Source organism: Podarcis filfolensis (genome assembly GCF_964270895.1).
Source record: "Podarcis filfolensis genome assembly, chromosome: 4".
Classification (NCBI taxonomy): Eukaryota; Metazoa; Chordata; class Lepidosauria; order Squamata; family Lacertidae; genus Podarcis; species Podarcis filfolensis.
The window spans coordinates 82854620-82875276 of record NC_139607.1 but is presented as its reverse complement, the minus strand read 5'-3'; the positions used below and the strand labels follow the sequence as shown (position 1 = coordinate 82875276).

Genomic DNA, 20657 nt, shown 5'->3' with positions numbered 1-20657 from the left:
TGTTGAGACGTGTCCGACTCTTCGTGACCCCATGGACCAGAGCACGCCAGGCTCTTCTGTCTTCCACTGCCTCCCACAGTTTGGACAAATTCATGCTGGTAGCTTCGAGAACACTGTCCAACCATCTCGTCCTCTGTCGTCCCCTTCTCCTTGTGCCCTCCATCTTTCCCAACATCAGGGTCTTTTCCAGGGAGTCTTCTCTTCTCATGAGGTGGCCAAAGAACTGGAGCCTCAGCTTCAGGATCTGCCCTTCCAGTGAGCACTCAGGGCTGATTTCCTTCAGAATGGAGAGGTTTGATCTTCTTGCAGTCCATGGGACTCTCAAGAGTCTCCTCCAGCACCATAATTCAAAAGCATCGATTCTTTGGCGATCGGCCTTCTTGATGGGCCAGCTCTCACTCCACTCTGGATAGTGTAGGTTTTACTCCTTAGACCTTTCTTCTCCTGAAGATATCTCGCAAGGCAGTGGTTGTTTAGGATCAGAGTTTTCTCTTTCCTAGATGGGCTACCTTCCCAGGTTGATGAGCCCCATCAGCCCCTCACTTCCCTCTACAGCACATGCAGAAACCGCTTTCTTGACCCCTGGACCACCATTGGTCTCATCCGCTCAATCCTGTCTTCGCATGCAGGGGAAGTCCCTAACTCACTGAGGATTTGAGACACATCAGCTACCCTCATCTGGTTACGCAGCCAGTCGAAGCCGTTCCCAGGCTGTAATGTACTAGCTGTAATGTTGGATCTTCCCAAACTTCTGCTACCTTCTTCAGGTTTTGTGCATCTCATATGCATGTCAGATTTTCAAAGCCACTCATTGTCAAGCATTTTCTGGACTCTTCCCTAAACACGTTAAAAGGAAATTGATTCAAACACATATCTAGGCCAAAGTCCTTTAAGACCCACTTACCTGGGAGTCAACCCCATGTTTAAGATTACAACCTGGGTGAATGGAAGCCTTGCACTGCAAGCCCATTTTTCTTGTATACTTGGAACAAAGTTTCACAGATTTCAACGACAGTTACTCCCCAGCAAGCATATACAGAATTGCAACCACCACTAATCAGTGAAGAAAGCTATATTGATTATTCAACAGAAGACACACATAACAGGCATTCCATCGGGATGCTCACCTCCAGGTAACGGTCTGTCTCTATCAACATTGTTGTTGTCATATCGAAACTCATATCCAAAATGTTTTACCCTCCTGTGTTTCAGAGACTTCTGAGCTGCGAAAATGGAAAGGAAGAAAAACAGAACCATGTTTGGAAGGAGAGAAAAAATTAAATAACCACAGTATATATTTTGAACTGCTGTTGCATAGTGGCTTAAGGACCAAGGAAGAATTCAGGAAGTTCTGAGTTTGAAAGTTTTCTGTGCCCTCAACTCACTCTGTGGTCTCTGATGATCCACATTTTCTCTCAGCCTCAGTCCCTCCCACCTTCAAGATCACTTTATAGGCCTACTTTATAGGGTTGTTGTACAGATTACTAGATAATGCTTGTGAAGTACAGTGGTACCTCCGGTTGCGAACAGGATCCGTTCTGGAGGTCCGGCCAGATCCCAAGGTTTCCTCAACCTGAGGATCACTGTTCTAAGCATGCGTGCTCGGTGGTAGACCGCTTTTGCGCATGCACGTGCGGAGAAACCCGGTCCGATACTTCCGGGTTTGCTGCTTTCGTAATGTGAAGTTTACATAACCAGAGGGCTATGTAAGCCAAGGTGCTACTGTACTTTATTGAGTAATCCTGTTTTTCAACTAGAGTCATTTTCATTTCATTTGCACACTGCCTTTCTAGGCAGTTTACAAGTGGAAGAAGCAGACTTCCGGGTTGGCGCCATCGCCGAATGGCGGACTCCCTCCGAGCTCCGGAGGGAGTCTGCTCGGCAGGGGCTGGGTTCTACCGCACCGGCGATGCGGGGACCCTTAGAAACCACGGCCACGGAGGCCGTGGACATGGAGACTCGGCTTGCACCGTTAGCGCCCTCCCGACTCGTGAAGGAGCCTTTTTAAAGGCTACGGATCGGGTGCCGGGGAGAAGCGTGGTGCCTTGAGTTTTCTGCTTCCCCTGCTGAGCGAAGCCGCATGCCATCCGGCGGAGAGCGCTGACTTCTTCCATTGAAAATTCGGACTTTTCAACAACAACCCGTGAGTAAATTTGGAAACCGGGTTCAAAAGGAGGAAAAAAAATTTTTTTTTTCGAATTGGATACGAGCGGGGGGGATCCAAAAAGGAAGTCAGTCCCCTCCCTATTGTAGACTTTCCAAAACAAGGACGGGGAAACCAAGACCCAAAAAGGCTTGCATTGCTGATAAAAATCCAAAATTTCACGATGGGGAACTACAAGAACTGTGCTGGAGGAGGAACTGGAGAAGGGAAACGCAACCCCCCCCCCTGGGAACCGGGGCGACTGAAGAGAGAGCCTGGTGAAAGGAGTCGGAGATTTTGACAGCTGTCAAAATAGCTGTCAAAGTCGAAAAGCGGAGTGGATTTTATTATGAGAACTTGGCTGGTTAAATTTGATACAATTTGCTACAACTTGTTAAAATTTGGATACAAAATGGCGAATATGGATAACAAATTGACTTTTGGATTAGAGGAAACAAAGTCACAACAATCCCCCTTGAGGAGCTTCGGGACATTACAAGGATTGGGAAAGTGGAAAAACACCAATGGAACTTTACAGGACTGGTTATCTTCTGGGAAAGCTGCAAAACGGAAATAACATCTCGTCTTCAGGGTGTTTTCTTTTTTGTTTTTTTAAAGGAGACAATAGATTTTTCTATTGAAGAAAGGAAGGGACTGAACGTAAGGTTTTGCCCCTGAATAACAACCATCCCTGCAGACTTACCAAACTTTCGAATTACAACGTTTTAGCAGCGGAACAAAGGGAAATTAGACTACAACCTGGAAAGAACAATGGAGGGAGTTCTATTACAGTTTTATTAAAGACTGAAGTTAAAGTTTTGAAAAATAATGATAATAATAATAATTTTGATTTTCAAAAAATTTATTTTTAATTTTAAAAAGAAAAAGCCAGCAAGGAGTTGGGGAAAAGTTGTGATTTATGGCCTTAAGAATTCCAGGCAGACACTAGGGGTTGATGGTCAGGGGGAAATTAAACCGGAGACAGGGGGGGGAGAACTAAAACTCCAAAGGCTTGCCAACTTTGTTATTTTTTGCTGAATTGGTCTATTATTCATTATATTTTTTTTTTATTTTCTACCTTTTCTGTTTCTATTATCTGGGGTGCTTCTTTTATTAAAAAATGGAAATTGTGGAATGACATGGGGTGGGTCTTGGGGAAAGAACACTGGGTTTTTTTTCTTTTTTTTATTATTATTAAGGGTAAAACAAATTAAGTTTCAATTTGAATGGGGAACTTGTTTGGCCAACAATATGAAAGGGGAATATGGTAGGGGTGGGGGAAGGGGGGAGTCCCGTAAAGTGATATTTTTTGTATTTTTGAAAAATTTTAATAAATATTATTTAAAAAAAAAAAAAAAATACAAGTGGAAGAAGCAACAAAATATACAACAGGAATCACACATCTTACAACAATCTAAACAAAACATTATATATATATATACACACACACACACACACACACACACACTCCTTCCTACAGAAAGCTTTTTTGTTCTTACTACGGTTTTTGTTCTTACTATGGTTAAATAACATAAAGAGGCATTGGAAATGAATAGCAGCCTTCGAGACAACTTGGATGCTGTAATTGCTGCAAAGAATACACAAACAACAAATGAAAGATTCACTTCCACTGCACAGAGTGACTCACTTGGTCAAATTCATGAATCCTCAAGCCTGTGTGTCTGGTCTCAGGTGTGTGCCAGAGATCTGCACACTGCTTTATCAAAAAGGTTGCAGGTGGCACCAGTGAACTTCACATCTGCTGTCTATTGTAGTGCAGTTAAACCTCCAAACCAGCTCTTAAGTCACTGTTGTCTATGTAGATGATGGCAAGGGTGCCTGTTATAAATCAGTACCATGAGCAAGCAACTAAACTGATCAAAACCACTGAGGTTGAAATGCTTTGCCAAAACGATTCCAGATTTTGCACCATGGAAACTCAAGTTCCCCGCCCATAATTAAGGAAGCTAACACAGATAAGATTAATATGCGTGTTTATCTTCTGCTGTAAAACACCACGAGCAGAATTTTCTTGGAATGGAATGACGCAAATCCTTAAAACAATTAATCATCTTTATTTTCACAGTTCCTGTCTCACAGAACTTGCTAATATTTGGGCAAATAATTCATTGTCCAGCCCAAATTTCAGCACTGTTCAGTCCAAAACCATGACAGCAGGAAAAGGAAGCATTTGACACTCTGATGCTGTTTGACTATATCCCCATTATATCTGATACCTGGCCATCCTGGCTAGGAATGATGAGGATTCCCAACCTGTCGACTAAAAAGTTAGCAAGATGGAAACCTACAACTGTGAAAATTCCATGGATTAAAAACAAGCATGGCTCAAAGCACCTTTACCTTGGTTGGATAGAATTAGAATCTTTCCTATCAGGATAGTATTTCCATTAAATAATTATTATTATTATTATTATTTTATTTATACCCTGTCCATCTGGGCGGCTTACAGCATCTATAACAACATAATAAACATCAAACATTAAAAACTTCCTGATACAGGGCTGCCTTCAGATGTCTTCTAAAAGTTGTGTAGTTCTTTATCTCCTTGACATCTGAAGGGAGGACGTTCCACAAGGAGGATGCCACTACCAAGAAGGCCCTCTGCCTAGTTCCCTGTAACTTTGCTTCACGCAGTGAGGGAACCAGCAGAAGGAAACAAACTTCTGCAAAGTGCTTTCACTCCAAATGCTGAAAGATAGCTCTATGCAGCACTCAGACCATTATAACTGCCATTATAGCAGACCCTCAAATGTTGGCTCATCACCAGCCAGCCTCAAAGAGGACCTGCTTTATCTGAGTAACTACTTCTGCCTTCAGGAAGAGGAGCCTCCTCATTTAAAAGGGCCAAGCCTACTTTCACGATCTTAGCTCCAGTGGGGACAGGAGGAACCTGTGGATCCACTAGGACTTCTGAGGCTGAATCTCATCTGGGAAACAGCATTTCCTCAGGCTAGGAAAGTCCTGCCACAACAGGCCCCATTTGCACCAGTGTTTCTGGCGTAAGCGGAGTACCTGGGAATAGCTCTGAGGGAAGTTATTTCTCTTATTCCAAATCCCTGGCCTCATTCCCCAAAATTGGGAAGCCGAACCCGATTTACCATAACAAATGAACAAAAAATCCCCTCAAAGAGTGAGCAAATATGTGATTGGCAGAGTCATCCAAAATAACAGCCATTCTTAGGAAGCATTACTTACCAGTTGAGGTGACTTCATCCTCTGCCCAATCAATGCTTTCTAAAAGTTCCTTTTCTTCCTCAGGCAAAACCAGCTCCTCAATTATCTTCAGGCCAGGAGGCAAGGATGTAGGTGTCATGTCCTCCCAAGGAACTAGGAGTATAAAAAAAATTGAAGAACTCCCCATGCTGTTATTTCAAGCTGCATAGACATACAGTTCTCAAACAAACAAGTTCTGTAATTATCTAAATGTTCAAATTTGCCAGTTTTTAAATGCTCTCTAGGCAGGTAGCAACATCAAAAATGACAAAGCAGTATAGGGCTTGGTTGGATGCAACACTAAACCATCGTTTACCAAAAACAGCCTAGCTACCCACACCTACCCCTCCAGATTCGCATGCTGCCTCATTCCCCTCTGAAGCAGCCAGTAGGTGTAGTTTATAAGCCTTTACTTCCATTTTGAGTTAACTGAAGCTTGCCTGATTATCCTCACTCAGACAAACTGTGGTTAATCTTAATTTTGGTAAGTGGAAACAGGGCAACTTCAAACCACAGTTTATAAAGCTGGTTTACTTTCAGCAAGCACAGTTATGATTAACCACAGTTTAGGGTCTGAATAACATGCTGTCCTCTAAAAATGAAAGCTAAAACTTCTAATCTCATCCTTGCAGCAGGAGCAGTGAGGGGGGCTGCACAAGCCCAGAAGAGAGACTAAGCTTGTTCTTGCAATAACAAACCATGGTTGAGAATTGCATATAATATATTGACAGAAAGGTGCTGTAAGAAGTAGATGTAGGGGGAAACCTGCTCACCTCAAGCCCCTGCCTGACTAGAAAGATCTTGGAAAACCTCTTATGGAAAGCGCATTAGTGAATTAAGCGATAAAGCCAAAAGCAATCCTAATCGGAGACAGTAATCCTTCTAGTCATGCGCCACAGGCTTGGTCCCCACACACTGTGCCACGCAAACCCCCTTCTGTTTAGGACCAGAGAACCCGGCTGCTTTTCAGATTCAAACGCCTGACTGCTTTGTCAAAGGAAAAGGTCACCATTTCCCCCGGCTGTTCCAGGTGAGATGTCAGCTGCCTTCGATTGTCTCTTCCCAGGACTTCTCACAAGAATTGAGAGTTTGTTTGTGGCCAACAGGCGATGAATACAGAGCGGGGAAAGAAGACATGTCTAAATGCTACGTCCAGGATCAAAAGAACGACAAATCTTTGAGCCCAAAGGAGCATGGAAGGGAGTTAGACATTTTTAGCAGCCCCCTCCCCAGCTGAAGGGAGTTTCAAAGCCATTTAACGCTGCGGGAACAGGGTCAGTTGCTCAAAGTCACAAAATTTACTTCCTTTGGATCTTGGACTAGGGCTGCATATACACCATGTGTTTATAAACACCATCTCCAACTCCTCGAAAAATTCCATCAACAGTGTCTCCAAAAAATTTCCTACATCACCTGGGAAGACAGGCGAACTAATGCCAGTGTACTAGAAGAAGCAAAGATCACCAGTGTGGAAGCAATGATTCTTTAAAATCAAGTTCGCTGGACTGGTCATGTTGTGTGAATACCTGATTATCATCTTCCAAAGCAACTACAGTCGTACCTTGGTTTTCGAACAGCTTAGTTCTCGAACGTTTTGGCTCCCGAACTCTGCAAAGTGAGTGTTCCAGTTTGTGAACTATTTTTGGAAGCCAAATGTCCGACGGGGCTTCCGATTGGCTGCAGGAACTTTCTGCAGCCAATCAGAAGCCGCACTTTGGTTTCCAAATGTTTTGGAAGTCGAACAGACTTCTGGAATGGATTCTGTTTGACTTCCGAGGTACCACTGTACTCTATTCCAAATTTAAAAATGGCAATCGTAATGCCGGTGGTCAACAAAATAAGTTCAAAGGCTCTCTCAAGGCAAATCTAAAAAAAAAAAAAAAGTAGTATAAACACCAGCAACTGGGAAACACTAGCGTGCGAGCGCTCCATTTGAAGAACAGCCTTTACCAAAGGTATCATGGGTTTTGAAGACGCTCAAACTCAAGACGAAAGGGAGAAACACGCTAAGAGGAAGGCATGCTTGGCAAACCCTCACCGTGATCAACTCCCACCCAGAATCTGATGTCCCCACTGTGGAAGGATGTGTGGTTCCAGAATTGGCCTCCATAGTCACCTACGGACTTACTGTTAAAACCATGTTTATGGAAGACAATCTTACTCGGCTACAAGTGATCGCCAAAGAAGAAGAAGATATGTTTAGAGCACATTTTGCTCCCCATAGAAACCAGGGAAGTGTAGTTTACCACTCCCAGCATCCTTCACAAACTACAGTTCAACATATTCAAATGGATGCAGCCTATGGCCCCAAACCCCCTAAGCAGTGCACCTGACCCTCCCAGTAAGCCCCCTTTCCCCTATCTGCCTGCCACAGATTGTCAGCCTTGCAATCAAGTCCAAAAAGAATGCTAGCCCACAAGATTATGGAATCAATTAAAAGAAAATATTCAGTATGTATTCAAAGCTATATCAATGAGGAATGGTAAATATCCAGCTGTTAGAAAGTAGCTAATGTCGATCAGTAACTCAAATAATAATCCAGAAACAATAAGTACCTGCGCACATTTCACCTGATGCATTGCTATATTCCTAAAAGCTGATCTTAAAATAAGATAGCGTTCCCTCGATTTCTGATGTTTGGGCTTTCAATACCATAGCTTATGCAGCCAAAACGGCACCACCCACGCACAAGAGGGAGGCATCAGCCAGCGCGGATGAACCCCAGGGTTTACAGAGGTATGCAATGATGACAGGTGGGGAAGAAGGTGGGAAGACCAGCAGTACCATTCTCCTCCCTCCGGAGCTCTACAAGGGCAGCCCTGAGACCAAAGAGGAGGAAACAGACAGGCAGAGCAACTCCTTAGAGTGGTTGTGCTTCAAAAGGCGGGCAAAGATGGGAGGGGCAGCTGGCTGAGGGCAGACTGAGGCTGATGGGGCTGTGCCCCATTTGCCCTAATGGACCAGCCTCCACTGGAAGTATGATGCATTTAAGAGTGGGAACCCTAGGTGGGTGGGCTGGCTCTATTTATTTATTAACCTGTATTTATTTATTTATCTATCTATCCATCCATCCATCCATCCATCCATCCATCCATCCATCCTGTATACCTGAAGGAGCGTCTCCACCCCCATCATTCTGCCCGGACACTGAGGTCCAGCTCTGAGGACCTTCTGGCGGTTCCCTCATTGAGAGAAGTGAGGTTATAGGGAACCAGGCAGAAAGCCTTCTCGGTAGTGGCACCAACCCTGTGGAATGCCCTCCCATCAAATGTCAAGGAAATAAGCCGCTATCCTATTTTTAAAAGACACCTGAAGGCAGCCCTGTTTACGGTAGTTTTTTCATATTTAACGCTGTATTGTTTTTAACACTCGATTGGGAGCCGCCCAGAGTGGCTGGGGAAACTCAGCCAGATGGACAGGGTATAAATAATAAATTATTATTATTATTATTATTATTAAACAGCTAAATACAGCAGCAATACCTTTTTCCACAAAGTTGAAATAGAGAACGACAGTTTGGCCAGAGTCCTCCACCGTTATCTCCTTCCCGTTGAGGGAGTCATAGGCTTTTTTGGAGTCTTCTGTCCTTCCGTATTTCACAAACGAATATGGTTTACCGGGAGGCATTAGGAGAGCTTTCACCAGCCCACACTCCTGCACCACGCTGAGCAGTTGGCATCTGCTTACACCATTGCCCAGACCTCCGTTGGCAACCACCAGGCTCTAATTATCGGGAGATAAAGAGGAGGGCGGTGGAAGGGGGGGTAGAGGACAAGTGAGACACAGACATGAGTAATCAACACTAATTTATTCATCTGAAAGCAACATTCCATAAACACATCAGAGAAATAAAAGAGGAAATTAGGCTCTTATCCCAGAATTGCTCTGTTTGAAAAACAAAATGAAATGTTTAGATTTGAAATAGCTAGAATTTTGTTGTTGTTGTTGTTGTTATGATTTTGAGTCATATACAGTGGTACCTCAGGTTAAGTACTTAATTTGTTCCGGAGGTCCATACTTAACCTGAAACTGTTCTTAACCTGAAGCACCATTTTAGCTAATGGGGCCTCCTGCTGCTGCCGCGCCACCGGAGCTCGATTTCTGTTCTCATCCTGAAGCAAAGTTCTTAACCTGAAGCAGTATTTCTGGGTTAGCGGAGTCTGTAACCTGAAGCGCATGTAACCTGAAGCATATGTAACCTGAGGTACCACTGTACTGCCCTTTATAAAAAGATCTCAGGGCGGTGGACAACATTAAAAACACATTTTACAGTGCTTAATAATAAAAACATAAAACAAAGCATGGTAATAGACAGCATAGTCATAAAAACCATCATAATAACAGCCATCCACACACATGCACACACCTTTAACAGGCCATAGATTATTTAATGGTCAAAGACCTGGCTAAAAAGGAATACATTTAATGATAGTGCTAGGCGAGCCTCACTGGAGAGAGCATTCCACAGACAGGGAGCCACCACAGAAAAGGCCCCCTCTTGTTTTGCCACCCTCCAAACCTCTCAAGGAGGGGGGAACATAGAGATGGGCCTCAGATGACAAGCACAGGGTCTGGGTCAGTTCGTATGGGGAGAGGTGGTCCTTAAGGTATTGAGATCCTGAGCCGTGTAAGGCTTTATAGGTCAACACCAGCACTTTGAATTGGGCCCAGAAAATAATTAGCAGCCAGTGCAGTTGGGTTGGGTCAGGATTGGCATTATATGCTCAAACCATCTTGTTCTGGTAAGCAACCTGGCCACTGAATTTTGCACCATATACAATTATTGACAGCAGCTTTCATTTATGGAAAATCTACTCAAGACATATTAATCCAGGATGGGTAGCTTGAAAAGCCCAGTTGTCCATTTCACCAACAGCTTGGATTTCTGCCATGAGATCTGTTCCACACCAGCCTTCTCCATCTCCAACCTGATGCCCTCCAAAGGTTGCTGAACTCCAAATCCCATTAGCCACAGCTAGCCTGGCCAATGAGCCCCATTAAGATCAGTGGGACCGATCTCTTAGTAAACCTGCTTAAAACACAATTCACATTCAACTAGGAGCAACTTCAACCCCCAAATCACCTTGGTGGGGTACGACACGCACTCAATCCCCTCGTGCCTCAGCAGGGTATGCCTGGCCTTCATCTGTTTCTGCCGCAGCTTCTTCTCTGCTTTACTGAGTCTCTGTTGACCGATGCCGTCTGTTTCCATGCTGAAAAGGTCAACGGAGAAGATGCCATCTGGGGGAAAGAAAGGACCAGGTTTTAAATCCCTTGAACGGAACAAAAACAATCAGCAACAAATACTGGTTTTGACCTATAAAGCTCTTTATAGAACACCCAATATGGCATTAAATCCTCAGTCTGAAGATACAAACCAGTGTAACTTGCTCATCCCAGGGGCATGGTGGGAGCATTCAGCTCGGTCACGTGACCTGGCAACCCTGCCTAGAACCCAGTTTTAATGGCTTGTTTTCCCTCTGCCAGGGTTAGGCAGAGCAGCAGCCCCACTGCTGACCAGGGTTTGGATCTGGTGTGACTTTACACCAGCTTCTTGTGCATAGGAACTGCTCCCTATTCCTTATGAAATTCCCTGTGAAATTGGCTGATATTATTCTCATATGTCTCATGAAGTTAGAGATGAGCGCCATGAGATTTCCCCTGAGCCCTTTATGTTTGTTTGCTTTTCGGTTTTATTGTTGCAGCTTATTTGCAATCCACTGTAGGAGCCCTCTGGTTGTGGGAGCAGGATATAAACACAGCACCTAAAACCAAAATAAGGCTGCTGAAACTGCAACACAGTCCAACACTGACTGCCCTCCTGCAAATACTTACTGGGAAGTACCGTATTTTTCGCTCCATAAGACGCACCAGACCACAAGACGCACCTAGTTTTTGGAGGAGGAAAACAAGAAAAAAAATATTCTGAATCTCAGAAGCCAGAACAGCAAGAGGGATCGCTGCACAGTGAAAGCAGCAATCCCTCTTGTTGTTCTGGCTTCTGGGATAGCTGCGCAGCCTGCATTTGCTCCATAAGACGCACACACATTTCCCCTTACTTTTTAGGAGGGAAAAAGTGAGTCTTATAGAGCAAAAAATACGGTAATTTCCAGTGAACACCATTTTTTTCCTGAGCAAAAATTTTTTGGGTTGAGCTCGACAATTAGAGATGGAACAAGCTGATTCAACTTTTCTCCTTTGCAGCTATTTCTCACTGTACTGACAAAAGAGAGAGTCTCCTTTGTGCCAGTAGATGGTGCACTCTGCCCATTTATAATTCCCCACGCTCTTGAACGTTATTCCCCTTTTATTTCTGGTCATTCCTAGCTTACAGAATCACAGGAGTAAAAAATTGACTTTGCTGTAATCTTAATGCAAGTGAAAAACTTGAGGCGTTCTGAAAAGGTTGGTATTAGCTAGCAAATGCCCTGGAGTTGCCATTAAAACAAAGCAAAGAGGTAAAGTGGCAGAGCATTTAGCAACAACCTGTGGTGTGGACCATTAGGTCCAGTCGTGGCCGACTCTGGGGTTGTGGCGCTCATCTCGCTTTATTGGCCGAGGGAGCCGGCGTACAGCTTCTGGGTCATGTGGCCAGCATGACTAAGCCGCTTCTGGCGAACCAGAGCAGTGCACGGAAACGCTGTTTACCTTCCCGCCGGTGCGGTACCTATTTATCTATTTGCACTTTGACGTGCTTTCAAACTGCTAGGTTGGCAGGAGCAGGGACTTGAACCGCCAACCTTCTGATCGGCAAGTCCTAGGCTCTGTGGTTTAACCCACAGCGCCACCCGCATCCCTTCATGGAAGCGGTACTGATGGATAAATAAACATGCTCAAGGTTGCTGTGGTTTTCATAGAATCATGGAATTACAGAATTGGAGAGCTAGAAGGGTCATCTACTCCAACCCCATTGCAGTGCAGGAATCTCAACTAGATTTTACACGAGATCAAGCTAGGACTGTGGTGTCTATTTTTTGCTGCCTTTGTTCCACCACCACCACCCCCAACGCCTCAAATAAAGGAGTGCACTGAAAACAGGAGCTGTTATGTCTGGACAGGAATTTTAGGCTACGATCCTTACAACACTCTCTTTCCAAAACTGAGTTAGCACGACCACATCCTGTTAATAAAGTGCTGATTCAGTGTCTTGGGAGCAGGAGACGCCACGCAAGTCTGAAATCAGGAGAGGAAACCGTCCTGTCTTGGGTTCGAATTTGCAGCCTGGTTAAAAGATGTTGCCATTTGCCTTTTTGCAAAGCAGGACATAGCAGAGAAAAGAAACTGGCTTACCTTACAGGAGGGCAGCCATGCTGCAGGAAACAGCCCAACTACAATTCCCATGAAGCTCTTCGCCTACAACTCCCGTCATGCCTTGCAGATTCCCGGCTTTCTTTTAACCCCTTCATTACACGCATGCGGTATCACGTTGCAGAGTTCTTTTTTATTTCTCCAAACTACGTTGTGTCTCGATGGGATAAAGATTAACTAAAACTAACACGGCTTTGTTTTTCAGAGCCCTGAGCGTGATGGAGGGGAAGGAAGGTTTTGTTTTGGTGGAAATCGTACAGCATTATTCCGCACCCTTTTCTGCATTTTAAGTTTCTAGGTGTTTGCAGCCAATATGTGTGGCTTAAAAAAAATGGGGGGGGGGTGTGCAATTTCGTTGTAGGCTTAATGTGTGATAAGTCCCACTGGGTTCAATGAGGCTTTCCTCCAGGCAAAAATGTGCAACTGGCTTCAACATTAAACTTTGAAGATAACTCGTGCATTTTATTTTTAAATCAGCCAAAGGGTAGTGGGAATGGATGAGCAATTAAACAGCCATGCATACATGCAGTTTTGTAGTGGTGAATTCTGGAGTGCAAGCTTTCCTCATGATCACCCCCATAAGTCTATAGTTACAGGTAGGTAGCCGTGTTGGTCTGCTGTAGTCAAAACAAAATAAAAAAATTCCTTCCAGTAGCACCTTAGAGACCAACTAAGTTTGTTATTGGTATGAGCTTTTGTGTGCATGCACACGAAAGCTCATACCAATAACAAACCCCCATCAGTGTTTTCTTATTTCATAAAATGTATTGGCCACTTGATTGTAAGAAAAACCTCAAAGCGGTTTACAAAAAATTTTTTTAAAAAAAATACAGCCCTGCTTTAAAACATGCAAAAGTTAAAATACTAAAGCAGATTAAAATTACCTCAACTTTCTAAGCATCTGGCTAAAGGATTGTCTATAAACAGGAATGCTTTTAGCAGGTGCGAAAAGAGTACAGTAAAGGTGCCTGCTTGATCTCAATATGCAGGAAGTTCCAAAGGGGTAGGTGCTGCCTCGCTAAACTATGGTTGCCAGGAGCACCCCAGACCCTGAGATTTCAGGGCCCAAACATGAGACTAGGTCAGGGGTCTGCAACCTTTAAGACAAAAAGAGCCACTTGGTCCCGTTTCCGAATAAAAAAAAAACTGGGAGCCGCAAAACTCGTCATTATAAAAATAACTTTTTGTCACTTTTTATTATTTCTTTGTTTGACCCCTCAGAATTACTCCTCCTCATAGAAATAAACGTTAAATTAACAAGTTACCATTTTGTGTGTGTGTGTTCTTCACTCCCCTTCAAAACAGTGACCAGCGTACATGCCCCCTTTCAATGCAGTGACCAGCGTACATGCCCCTTACAATGTAGCGGGCGGGTGGGAAGGTGACGTCGGGACGGTGCGTGACTAATGCACGCACCACCCCCATGCGAGGTCACAGCCAGTACAGCGCCCGCCACAGTGGGGAGTGTCGGGGCGCACAATGCGCCTCCTCCCCTCGCTAGTATCCGCCCCAGAGCCGCGGCAAAGGTGTAAAAGAGCCACATGCGGCTCCGGAGCCGCGGGTTGCAGACCCCTGGACTAGGTGATGTCATGGGTGGAGGCTGCTTGAGAGCATGTCATTATCACCTTCTGAGAGTTGCCTCCTTTGTTTCTGCAGTTTGCAAGTGGTACTTCCCTCTCTCCTGGTTCCCCTCCATGTGACGAGCATGTTCCTATCATCGTCTGTGAACTATTGGAGGCCTTGCTACATTTTTTTATTATTACATTTATATACCACCTTTTCTTCCTTTTCTGTTTTTGGACTGCAATCCCCATCATCCACTGGTCTTGCTAGCTAAGGATGATGGGAGTTGTAGTCCAAAAAGAAGTGGAGGCCCAAGTTTGGGAAACCCTGAGCTAGATGAACCAATGGTCTGACTCAGCATAAGGCAACTTCCTATATTCCTGCTTTAAAGTAAAACCTTAACGAGTAATTCTTTTTAAATGCTTTTTTGGAAAAAAATATAAGAAAAAAGTAAAAACATAAACGAGATCACGTCACATCCGGGCTGATACAATAAACATACAATTCTCCACCCCCAACAAAAAAAAATCTGATTTATTTTCTCATTTTATTTACCGGTATTATCATCAATGGTATTTTTCGAGAAATAGAGGTATCAGAAATCACCACGAATGCCTCTCTTGTTTTTTTTATAATGGCAATGGCATTATAAGACGTGCCGGAACAGAGTTCTGGCTGGGGAAAAACCCTGATTATCATCACCATCATTTTTCTGGGGTTTCAGGCGGGTTCTCGGTCAAAGTTAATTGGTCTGCTCTCAGACTCAAACCATATATTGCCTTTTGGTGGAGCCCTTCAATTTCTCTTTTGGTCTCCACTCTTGCTCCCTGTGGATTCAAGACACAACTCCAAGAGCACATCTGCTTGCCCACTGGCTTATTGGAGATTCTCTCCATCTTTTTTTCTGCTTGCTCCCCCGCAAATAATTCTGAGGCCAGGGGTTGCCAGCCCAGCATCTGTGACCACATCTGTACCTATAGAGGCCCTTCCCTGGCACCCACAGAGTCCCCTCCCTCCACTGAAATTTGGCTTGAAAGAGACATTCTGTTGTAGCTAATGGATCGGTTGTGGTGTGTACTCTGTGTGTGCACGTGCGCACGTGCGTGTGTTGTGTCAGGAGTTCAGCCTAGACTCGATTAGGACCCTGGAAGAGACACATGCCCGACTGGCATGTTCTCTCCCTCCTGGTCAATTGTTCGGGAGCTTCAAAAGCTTTCTTCTGCCCAAACATCACAGCGACCAATGCCAACCAACACCGGCACACTTAGAGAACCGCAGAGTCTTCACAGCTTTGCATGACAGACCTCAGCAACTCAGCAACATTTTGGCTAATCTACTTTATTTACATATAAACACACACGGAGCACTGCAACATGGCTCCCTCTCTCTCAAGCATCAGATAGCAAAGAGGGGGAAAACAAAGGACAATAGTCCCACTTCACGGAATACAGTAACACAAACATCCTGTCTTCGTCACTTCCCACTCTGTGGAGTCAAAACATACACCATCATGTGAAAGACAATAATCCCATGACTGCAATCAGAGAGCAGGAATTATGACAGTTTCTCCAGTGTGCAAATTGGCCCGTGGGGCAGGGAAGTTGGCAACACCTGAGCTAAGTTAGGCATATGTTCTGCTCTCCCTCACTGAAATCACTGGGACTCTGCCATTACCTTGGGCAGGATTGTTCGCTATTGTATGTAAATAATGGGACGGCAGCAGAATGTTTTGTAGCCACATTTAAGTGCATGGCAGGAAAGAGATCTGACAAAATACACATTGACCTAAATTCAAATCAGAGTCCCGCTTCCAGGCAGGGAAGACCAATTCTCTATTGTAACTCCGCTGAGGCAGGAGCTATCCCTCTTTAGAAAGTTACCAGAGAAGCCTTGCACTGTGCGTCAGGTCGATTTTACATCTGAGCAGTTCAGTCAGGTTTTCATATTGTGACTGGTATCATCTAACGCCTGCAGGGAGGGCTAGATTTTCTATATAAAATCATCCCCAGTTTTGCAAGGAGAAAGCCAAATTGTATTAAAAAGATTTGGCATTGCATTTACCTTATATTAATAACTAATTGTTCAGGTGCTTGTTGCCCTTTCTGATTTCTCATAACTCCTCAGATTTCAGTCCCTAGCCATGAGAGCTAGAAATTTGGTTGTGTAATGCCACGACTAGATTTTGAAATGGATCCTTCATTTTGTTTCAGTATTGCTTCAACCATCTTTGACTTGAGATGTCAATGGGACAGAACGTATGACAAATAATAATAATAATTTATTCCCCGCCCATCTGGTGGGGTTTCCCCAGCCGCTCTGGGCAGCTTCCAACAGAATATTAAAATACAATAATCTATTAAACATTAAAAGCTTCCCTAAACAGGGCTGCCTTCAGATGTCTTCTAAAAGTTTGGTAGTTGTTTTTCTCTTTGACATCTGGTTGGAGGGCATTCCACAGGGCAGGTGCCACTACCAAGAAGGCCCTCTGCCTGGTTCCCTGTAAGTTGGCTTCTCGCAGGGAGGGAACAACCAGAAGGCCCTCGATGCTGGACCTCACTGGACAAAAGCAATATTAAATCACTATTATCTCCAGTCCTGATAAAACTGCTGGTTCTGAAAGTCCATGCTTATCTATATTTGCTCTTCCTACATTTCAACTTTCAAGGTGGTGCAAGTGCAAGATTTTAAGAAAGGGCTCATTCATTCTGTCTTTTAATGTGGATGGTAAGCTTCTTCTCCAAATTACCTCCTTCTCACAATTTCCCCTCCCTTGATCCAGATTTCCTTATACCAGGGATACCCTGAGAAAGGAGAGGGTATGTGGAAATCCAGATTGAGGGAAGCAGAGATACCAACTTGAATAAAATATGGGGGGGCAGACAAGGACAGTGATAAGGGAGGTAAGGGGACGAGGACATAGGAGGGATGGCAGAAAAGAAGTTTGAAAGTAAATGGCAAAGCTCTTGACAATGTCCTCCTCCATTGGCTCTTACAGCATGTCTTGAATTTAATTTTTAAAAATGACAAGCAACCAGGGAACTGCTTCCTCTCTTGTCCTAGCAGAGCTCCATGAATCTGCCCCATGGAGCACGCAGTTTCATTTTCTCTTCCTGTCTGTCTCCAATTGCAAGGGCTGTAAGAAATGAGGTTTTCCCCCGATCCCAGCTCTCTTGCATCCAGCAACCCTTTTACAACTTCTTTTACAGGGCTCGATGGGAAATGAAGGCCAAACGTGGAAAAAAGGAGGGGAGGCAGCAATGGCAATCGACTTTGGGGGGCCCTGGCCTCCTCAGATATTTTATGGGGGGCAAAGGGACCTGGGCCCCTAGGAGTTGGCGCCTATGGAGGGAAGGAAAAGTGTGGGAAGTCAGTGGTTTAGAGGAGAATGTCATAGAGCATGGGTAGGCAAACTAAGACCCAGGGGCCGGATCCGCCCAATCACCTTCTAAATCCAGCCCACGGACAGTCCGGGAATCAGTGTGTTTTTTGCATGAGCAGAATGTGTGCTTTTATTTAAAATGCATCTCTGTGGGGCATAGGAATTCGTTCATTTTTTTTTCCAAAATATAATCCGGCCCCGCACAAGGCTGAGGGACAGTGGACCGGCCCCCTGCTGAAAAAGTTTGCTGACCCCTGTCATAGAGCAAGGGATAATTAATGGAGGTATATTAAATGACAGTACGGATGAGCCCAAAATCTCTCACCTAATAAAGCTTAGAAGTTATGGAATCAGATGTCAGGTTCCCTTATAGAACAGTCTCATGGGCCAAATTAGGACCCCTGCTGGGCCAGCAATTAGAACGTTTTAGTTTTGGGCAGACAACCAATGACCCACATGGTAGACATTTATACAATTATAAATAGTGTGGAGATGGTGAACACACATCATTCCAGTTTGGCATGGCTTACTAAATTGCTGTTTGGGCCCATAACCAAGAACCCGTTGTATGACTTTGCCATAGTCATGCTAGAATTGAAGAAGCTGGTTAAAAGGCCAACCCAAATCAAAATAAGTATCTGGCTGTTAGCCTAAGGCTGGCTATAGTAGAACAGAAATGCTTTTTTGAAATTTTCAGTGGCTTTTTGTTTCCTAGTCCAATATTCCTCTTTGGCTGGATAAGCTTTTATCTTTAGGCAGAATCAGTACATGTGCAGCTCAGTCCTATTCACGTTGAGTTGGGATGTAAACATACCGCATTTATATGTCAAAATTATTTTTCAAAAACCGTTTTTGCTGGCACATCAAAGTCTGCAAATTGTTGCCAGTTCTTCAAAGAGAATGATCCTACAGGTTAAAAGAAAAGAATAACTTGAAAGCTTTTTGCAGTTACGAAAATAGTCTCTCCTTTCAGCGGGGAGAGACGAGGCCAATGTTTTGCAAAACTTCTCTGGTTTAAGTTAATATCACGGAATACTCTTCCACCCCTAAGGAAAATTGTGACATTAACCTGAGAAAAAACCCAGTTCTGTCACAAACGATTAGGATTCAGTGGGCAGCTGGAAGGCTGTGCAACTTTAGCTGGTTATTCTCATGCTAGCTGTGCTAAAGAAGCCATCTTTTTGGCATTTTTTCTCTCTTTAGGGCACAATCCCATCCCTTGTCAAGGAGGCTGTGAGCAGGAGCTTACACATAAGCAGCGGTTCTGTCAGAACAGACATTCAGAAAGATGCTCAGAATGAGCAGGAAGGCAGGAGGGGGTGTGGGGAGAGGTGCATATTTTGCTGTCTATACTGGCTTGTTGTGTGACTCTTGTAATGGTCCTGTGATGTACCGACCACGCCAAAATCCGAATTGATGCTTATGTCTATGGTGTAGCTCGCATTGATTTAAGGAAAATCAGGGTCGCAGGGTTACTGGCTTCAGTCCAGTAAAGGATTCAAGGCCTTCCTTGTAAGCTTAAGAATGTAACTAATCCTGGATTACTCACTCCACCTGGTTGCCTCCTCCTTGAATTCTTCGTTGGCACAAGCCTGGCAAAACTGAGCAAGGTTTGCATTCCTGGAGCTCTTAAAAGGACCAGGACACCCCCACTTCAAAGCTGTAGAAAAAAAGCCACACGCCTTCCTTGTTGATTCAGAAGGCAAATGCTAGTGGGGAACTTTCCAGACTGAATAAAGGGCAATCCTTGCATTGGGCAAATTGGAGCCACAGCATTCTGTGAAGTAAGGCAGTTGGTTAAGAAAGACTCCCTCACTGAGGACATTTGCATCAACCTGTAACAGGGCCTTCTCGGTGGTGGTTTCAGTTTGTGGAATGTCCCCCGTGAGGTGTGTCAGCCTTCCTCATTACTTACTTTCAAGAGAAATTAAAAAACCTTCCTATTTACTCAGGTTTGGAAATGTTTTTAAATGTAGGGACAGGCAGCAGCACCTTGACCCGCCGTGAGGACACATGATGCTGACAGCTTGCAAAGGAATCGGGACTTGGGAGAGGTAGCACCTATCTGGCTTTTCCTCCTACTAGGCAGGTGCTGTCTCTTTTGTAAATACCTTCCCCTTTTGACAAGCCTTTTCAGCAGAGATATTTATCCCAGTCTGCATCTGTACCGGAACTAGTTTTAACCGTTTTCATGCATGGCGTTGTTTTTATATGTTCGCCTTGTTTTCATATATGGATTGTTTTTCACTGTTGTCTATAAGGAACTGTTTCTGTTTCATGGTTTTGTTTTTATAACTTGTGTATTGTTTTATTACTTTGGCACCGGTGACAGGCCAGCGTCATCCGCTGCTGAGGAAGCAGGCTAGCTTAGGGGGCCCACACTGCTGCGCCACACAAAGCTCTGTCCTTCGGCAGAAGGAAACATCTGCAAGGCTCAGGTGGAATGACCGGGGGACTGCTCCTCACAGCCCACTTCACCTGCCATGTGAGGCAATGGCCTCATTCTGCCCACCGGTGCCCGTACACTGCCTAGGCACTTCCTACCAAAATCCTAGGTACAATGGTACCTTAATCCGTTCCAGAGGTCCATTCCAAAACCAAAGTGTTCCAAAACCAAGGCACGCTTTCCCATAGAAAGTAATGCAAAATGGATTAATCCATTCCAGACGTTTAAAAACAACCCCTAAAACAGCGATTTAAACGGTGTTTCCGTGCACTGCGCTGCTTTCACCAGAACTGGGTTCCACACAGTCGCAAAAACAAAAACAAAAAGAGCAACAGAAACAGAAATGCAAAATAAATAGCAAAAACAGACAGACCTCAGCGTAACACTCAAAATGGAAGCGTGGCACTCAAAACGGAAGTGTGGCACTCAAATCGGAAGCATAACACTCAAACTGGAGCACGTTTGGCTTCTGAAAAAAGTTTGCAAACCGGAACACTCACTTCCGGGTTTGCAGTGTTTGGGTTCCAAGTTGTTTGAGTGCCAAGGTGTTTGAGAACCAAGGTACCACTGTATTCCCCAGGCCC

The 20657-nt window shown here is 44.4% G+C and overlaps 1 protein-coding gene across 5 annotated transcripts in view; it reads right to left on the bottom strand.

Annotated features, from left to right (window-relative positions):
- The window catches only part of ALKBH8 (alkB homolog 8, tRNA methyltransferase), a gene marked incomplete at its 5' end in the record, with an annotated part of 247603 nt that overhangs the window by 47509 nt on the left and 179437 nt on the right, over positions 1-20657 (bottom strand). For 3 of the 5 annotated variants that reach the window (XM_083609114.1, XM_083609111.1, XM_083609110.1), the window contains 4 exons: positions 1128-1223; positions 5360-5491; positions 8860-9100; positions 10461-10618. In XM_083609114.1, coding sequence (XP_083465240.1) covers positions 1128-1223; positions 5360-5491; positions 8860-9100; positions 10461-10589 — 598 coding nt within the window. Of the gene's footprint in view, positions 1-1127; positions 1224-5359; positions 5492-8859; positions 9101-10460; positions 10619-12458; positions 12599-12667; positions 12719-20657 lie in introns of those variants that run through there. The other 2 variants (XM_083609112.1, XM_083609113.1) reach the window with 2 other exon arrangements.